Source organism: Echinops telfairi, unplaced genomic scaffold, assembly GCF_000313985.2.
Source record: "Echinops telfairi isolate 266 unplaced genomic scaffold, ASM31398v2 ScPeMD7_5868;HRSCAF=6743_0, whole genome shotgun sequence".
Taxonomy (NCBI): domain Eukaryota; kingdom Metazoa; phylum Chordata; class Mammalia; order Afrosoricida; family Tenrecidae; genus Echinops; species Echinops telfairi.
In genome coordinates, this window is record NW_022109767.1 from 10,806,451 (window position 1) to 10,813,097 (window position 6,647).

General features: G+C 46.4%; 1 protein-coding gene across 2 annotated transcripts in view; it reads left to right on the forward strand.

The window, feature by feature from the left end:
- Nucleotides 1-6,379, forward strand: part of TPMT (thiopurine S-methyltransferase) — a 32,552-nt gene extending 26,173 nt beyond the window's left edge. For both annotated transcript variants that reach the window (XM_045295778.1, XM_045295779.1), the window contains exons 4-6: nt 678-763; nt 3,944-3,988; nt 5,100-6,379. In XM_045295778.1, the coding sequence (XP_045151713.1) occupies nt 678-763; nt 3,944-3,988; nt 5,100-5,212 (244 nt within the window). In that variant the 3' untranslated portion in view covers nt 5,213-6,379. The remainder of the gene's footprint in view (nt 1-677; nt 764-3,943; nt 3,989-5,099) is intronic.
- The last annotated feature ends 268 nt before the right edge of the window (nt 6,380-6,647 follow it).

A 6,647-nucleotide genomic window follows, 5' to 3' on the forward strand; every position in this document is an offset into this window, starting at 1 on the left:
AAAAAAGAACTACAAGAAAGTTGTGTGTGAAACAACTTTTAAGTGCTGACCCCGAAGGCGTCCTCCTGCTCAGACTGCACATGGGCAAGCTGGGGTTAGCTGCCAACACGTGGACACTGACTCATGGGGATGACCTGGGTCTGCAGGGCGGAGTGACATTGTCAGAGGGAAGGGCTTTCCCTCTCACATATGCCCCTGGAGCGGTCCCAGTCACCTAGGGTCAGTGCTAAAATCAAGGTCCCAGCCCCCCAGCAAATCTCCTGGCCCAGGGCTCTTTGTGGAGGGAGCTCCTGGAGCTCCAGGTAGCAAGTGACCAGGTGATGTTCCCGCACAGCCTGGCCTGGGAACCTCACGGAGGCAGCCAGCCCTTCAGGGTGTGGTCAGTGTCCTCGTGTCCACGCCAGGCCCACCAAGAGGCGCCGCTTGCCTTTAAGGTGCCTCTGGCCCTGGAACAGGGCCTGAATTTGGTAACCATTTTGACCCTTTCCCAGCTGGGTGACCTTGGGCAGGGGGAGCTCATTTGCTGGCCTCGTTTCTGTCCTTTAGAAATTAAACGCATATGGTGTTTCTAAGAGCATTAGAGTAAGCAGCATAGATGGAAGTAAGTGCCGGGCTCCGTCTCTGCCTCTTACCAGTGTAGGAAAATGTAACATCTCTCTTGCTTTTGTTCTTTTTAGCTATGCTGAATTGATGTTGTCCCTAACAGGAAAAGGGTTTCGCTACCTCCTGGCTATTCTCCTTTATGACCCAACTAAGCATCCAGGTAAGGGTGATTTCTGTTACTTTTTCTCCTCTTCTTTGCCACGGTGCCTCTTTTTCTTTTTATTGAAGATATAATTACGTGCCAACTCTACGGCACCGGTGACAACAGCAACACCAGATGAGGAGGACAGAGAGGGCTGGCAGCCCTGCCACGGACGTAGCATATTTGTCTGATCTGCAGCGGCGGTGGTGGTGATCAATTGGGTAAATGCCCATGTATACATGCTCAAATTGCTGTATAAACTCAGAACTCACTGCCATCCAGTCGGTGCCGATGCGTAGCGAGCCTTCAGGACAGAAGAACCATCCCTGTGGATTTCCGAGAATGGAACTCTTACAGGAGTCGAAAAGCCTCGTCTTTCTCCCACAGAGCAGCTGGCGGCTTCAAATGCTGACCACGCAGTTAACAGCCCACTATGTGACCACTACCCCAGGGCTCCATGAAACGCCTGTGTCCACACAAACACACCAGCACACGCTCCCAGAATGGATGAGAACAAATGCACATGGGATTAGGTAGAGGAAGCAAAAACTCACTGGTTCATAGTGGCCCTACCGGACCGAGCAGAATGGCCCTGTGGGTTCCTAAGACTGTAAATCTTTACAGGAGCTGAAAGCCTCGTCTCTCTCCCCCGGAGCAGCGAGTGGGTTCAAACTGCTGACCTTGTGATTAGCATCCCAGCAAGTAACCACTATGCCACCAAGGCTCCTCTAGGTAGAGAAGTATGTAAGGAATCACTAAGTGATTATGGTTTTTAGAAAGTAGTTAAGATTTTAATGTTTGCTGTGTGTCTTCTTTTATTGCGATCTTTGGCTTTGGAATGTAAAGGGGTCTCACGTTGGAATGGTGGAACACAGGCTACTACTATTTTCCGGAAGAGAGAAAAGCAAAATATGTAGACCTCTTACATACAAAGAGTCCGTCTCGTTTTTGAATGGAGCTTCTCTTTCTTCTTCTTCTTCTTCTTCTTATTTTATCTTATTGGGGGCTCATACAGCTCTTATCACAATCCATCCATCCATCCATTGTGTCAAGCACATTTGTCCATTTTTTGCCATCATCATTCTCAAAACATTTTCTTTCTACTTGAGCCCTTGGTATCAGCTCCTCAATTTTTCCCCTCCCTCCGTACCTCCCACCCTTCCTCACGAACCCTTGACAATGTATAAAAATTTTTTTTCATGTCTTATACTAACCAGTGTCACTCTTCACCCACTTTTCTGTTGTCTGTCCCCTTGGGAGGGCGTTATATGTAGATCATTGTGATCCGTTCCCCCTTTCTACCCCACCCCACCCCCTACCCACCTGGTATCACTACTCTCATTATTGGCCCTGAGGGGGTTATCTGTCCTGGATTCCCTGTGTTTCTAGCTCTTATATGTACCTGTGTACATGCTCTGGTCTAGCCAGATTTGTAAGATAGAATTGGGGTCCTGATAGTGGGTGGGGGGAGAAAGCATTAAAGAACTAGAGGAAAGTGGTATGCTTCAGCGGTGCTATTACTGCACCCTGACGGGCTCATCTCTTCCTTGTGACCCTGCGGTAAGGAGATGTCCAGTTGTCTACAGATGGGCTTTGGGTCTCCATTCAGCAAGCACTCCCCCTCATGCACGTCGCTATGATTTATTGTTCTGGGTCAATGGAGCTTTTCTTAAAAATGGTCTTGTGTTAGAGCTATTTACACCTTAGGTTGTTTTGTTTTGTTTTTCTGTTTAAATAAATCGAATCTTTCAAAACTCATTGAAAACGAGATGTGGTGTCCACCATAAACTCTGAGACACTTGGATGGAGAGCGAGCATAATGGAGGCAGAGTTGAGTGTGTTTTTTGATTCAGCTTCCCCTAGTGGGCAGGACGCCCAGGATCTGTGAGAAGAAAGCACAGTGGACCCTTCCTGGGCTTAAAGGCACCTTCCATATCTCTATGGAAGGTGGCGAGAACTGAACCCTCAGTATGAATGGAAGATACGAAGGCTCCCTAGAAACCAAGTAGAGCCCTGGTGATGTAGTAAGCCTTGGGCTGCTTACCACGAGGTCAGTATTTCGAAACCACCAGCGAGTCCGCAGGAAGAAAATGAGGCTGTCTGTTTTTGAAAAGAGTTACAGTGTCGGGAACCCAGAGGGGCAGTTCTACCCCAGTCTATAGGGTTGCTATGCGTCAGCATCGGCTCCATGGCAGTAAATGAGAGTCAGTAAATGCTCAACTACAGAGTGGGGACACCTTAGAGAACCAATACCCCGGAGGAAAAAGGAAATCCCAAAGGAATATGCTTTTGTACACACACACCCGGCCCCCATCCAGTGGCCCGCATGGTTATGCCCTAGACCTGTGTTTCTCAACCTTCCTAATGCCGCAACCCTTTAACACAGCTCCTCATGTTGTGATGACCCCCCAACCATAAAATTATTTTCGTTGCTACTTCATAACTGTCATTTTGCTACTGTTATGAATTGGGCAACCCCTGTGAAAGGGTTGTTCGAGCCCCAAAAGGGTCGCAACCCCCAGGTTGAGAACCGCTGCCCTAGACTGCTAACTGGAAAGTTGGTCAAGGGAACCCATCTGGAAGTGTCATGACAAAAGGCCTGGCCACCTGTGACCCTAAAATCAGCCCTGGAGAACCCTAAGAGCCTAGTTCCATTTGTCACCTATGGGGTGACCGTGAGTCAGAGTCGACCCAGCAACAACTGGTTTGGGGGTTTGTTTTTTGACTAATCCACCCATGGTTCTCTCTGCCCTCTCCGCTCAGGCAGTGGGCAGCATGCCACCCTGCTGTCCCCATAGAAAGCCAGGCTGCTTCTCTGATGTGGGTGTGCAGAGAAGGGAAAGAAGAGAGGGGAGTCGAGGAGGATAATAAGGAGAAGATTAAGTAAGTGCTGGTAGGATGGGAGTTAAGTGTTTGGGTGCTAATCAAAAGGTCGGTGGTTCGAACCCCCTAACCACTCCACAGAGAAAGAGGAGGCCTTCCGCTGCTGCCGAGGTTCCATCAGGAAGCCTGTGGAGCAGTTCGACTCTGCCCCACGGGCTCACTCGGTGTTGGAACCGGAGCAACAGCACCCAGCGACACGGAGTGAGTCCACCTCTGTTCTTGGGCCTAAGCGGGGAAGTGGGTCCTGAGAATTGCTCTTTAGAACTAGAAGCGTTTACAGAAATGATTTTCTCCCCATACTTCTCTTTCACCCAGGCCCCCCATTTTATGTTCCAGAAGCTGACGTCCAAATGTTGTTTGGTAAGTTGTAGACCTGGACTCTCACCCGTTTAAAATAAAGCCAACTGTGAAGCACTGCGAACTGCTAACTCTCAGTGTTCCTCAACTCACCACCATCCAGTCAGTGCTGTCTCGTAGTGACACCCTGTGGATTTCTGAGATGGTAGCTGATTACAGGAGTAGAAAACCCCATCTTTCTCTCTCAGAGCTGCTGGAGGTTTCCAACTTCTGACCCTTGGGATTGCAGCCCAACTCATAACCACTACACTACCAGGACTCAGTGTACCTAGAAGTACATAAAATGTAAAGGTTCAAGCTCATTTAATCGAAGGCTCTTTTGTCCTAGAGCAAGGACTAAGTAATCGCCGTCTGTGTTAGTCCAGGTTGACTAGAGAAACAAATCCAGGGACACTCATGTCTGTGTAAGAGACAGCTTTATATCAAAGAGTAATTGTATATTAAGAAAACATACCAGCCCAGTCCAGATCAAGTCCACAAGCCCGATATTCCCATAAGTCCGATACTAGTTCATAAATGCCTCCTCAGATGCACATAGCCACTTGAAATGATGCTGAATGCCTGAAGATCACAGGCCGGTAGGGGAAAAGCCTTGTGGATCCAATGGCAGGGCTCTGGCTGCCATCAGCGTGGCTCCATGTGGCTTGTCAACAGGAATGTGAACCAGAGAGAGAGTGTGTCCTTCCTCCAAGGAGAAAGAGAGGGGAAAAAAAGAAAAAGAAAGACAGAAAGTTCCAAGATTCCTCATCAGAAGGTCAGACTTGCCAGGAGGTATCTTCAGGCTGTGACCTGATTGACCGTCTAAAGTCCACCCCTTCCCTCTATTTACCAAGTTGATAGGAAATTATGTCATGATCACACTATCTTTAGCTGTTTGCTTTATGTTATAAAATTAAACCTTTCTAGCGAGGTGGTATATTTATTTATGTTCTGGGAGTTACGAGTGAGGATGCAATTCAGAGTTCAGGAAATGAGTCCTTAACATTCCCCCCTTTTCACTAAAAAGAAAAGGAAATCCTTTCATAACCTATTTTTAAAACAGTCCAAAGTCTTTTGAGGCAAACGCTTGCTTTCCTTCTTCCCGACATGTTAACGTGTTTCCTTTCTGCCTCAGGTACAGTGTGCAACCTGCATTGTCTTGAGGATGTTGATGTTTTTGAAGAACGATACAGACAGTGGGGACTCGACTACATGTTTGAAAAGTTATATCTCATTACAGAAAAGTAAATGAGACCAAAGATTAAGTAACTCCAATTTTCTTTTTACTTTTTATTGTGATTTAGGATGGGGTTTGCATGTGAGATCATCTTTGTATCCAACAACTTCTACAGCTTGTCAAACTCCCAGTTGCCCTGAACACTCCTTTTGTTTTCTCTTCTCCCTCTTGTAAGATAATGTCCTTCGTTTTTCCCATGTTCACAGTCCGTTGCTTCCCTGCCCTCCTCTCTGCCCCACCCCATCATCAACTTGTTTTGAACATTGAAATTTGTGCCAAGCTATGAAAAGAAAATGATTGACACCAAATATTTTCTCAAATCACATGAATGATCTTTGGTCACAAATATGTGTAATTTTTAAGGAAAACCCAAAACCACATACTACAAAGTGGCTACCTTTTAAGAGGACCGTCTTAACTGAAGGCCAGAGCAAATGCTACCTAGATGGATGCTTAACACATTCCACAAAGCATCTCTCAAGCTTCTGTAAGTGGAACTCTATTGGCTGGTGAAGATTGGCAGTGCCGTGGGCCGCCAAAAGAACAGAAGAAACCCGCCTTGGAAGAAGTACAGCCGGAGTGCTCCTTAGAAGCGAAGACAGTGAGACATGTCACGTTTGAACATGTTGCCGGGAAAGACCTGTCCCTGGAGAAAGGGCATCGTGCTTGGTGCAGTAGAGCGGCAGCAGAAAGGAGAAAGGCCTTCGACAGGGTGATCGACACGGTGGTGCAACGATGGGCTCGGGTGACAGTGATTGCCAGGCTGGCACAGAGCTGGGTGGCCCATTCTGCTGGACATTGGGTTGCTATGCGTCGGAACTGGCCCAACACCTAACAACCAGGAGAAATGTTTATAATCAGCATGGAATACGTGTGTCATTGAAAAAGAAAGGCAGCGCATATAACTTAGAAATAGACTTTGGCAACTGGACCGTTTTGGGTAAAATTTAGAACGAATGATGACTTTAATGCATTAATGAAGTGCAAGGTAGCAGAAAGTGGTCTGCATAATTATATAAAATATCAGCTTTTACTGTAATGGCTCATTATCCTTAAATCACACACTCATTTTCACTATCTCCTTATATAATAATTTATATGAGAAACAAAATTGAAGGTATCAACCTATATGAAGCAAAGTACTTTTTAATCCTCTGAAAATTAAACTTTTTCCTGAATTTTCTGTGTTTTGGTTTGTTGCTTCTTTCTTTAGGTTTATCTGTTTGTCTGTGGGAAGTTCATTAGACAGAGGGCTGGATTCATGATTACGCATGAAAATTTTAGATTCAAAACTTCATGGTTCTACATTAAGAGTCACTTAGATTGTACTAGAATAGGCGTGTCATTGGACTGCACCTAGTTATAGCACCGAATACCTAGAAAGTGTGCAGGGTTTAGCCCATGGAGTGGGATGCTGTATTTTCTTTTTTTAGGCTATTTTGTGCG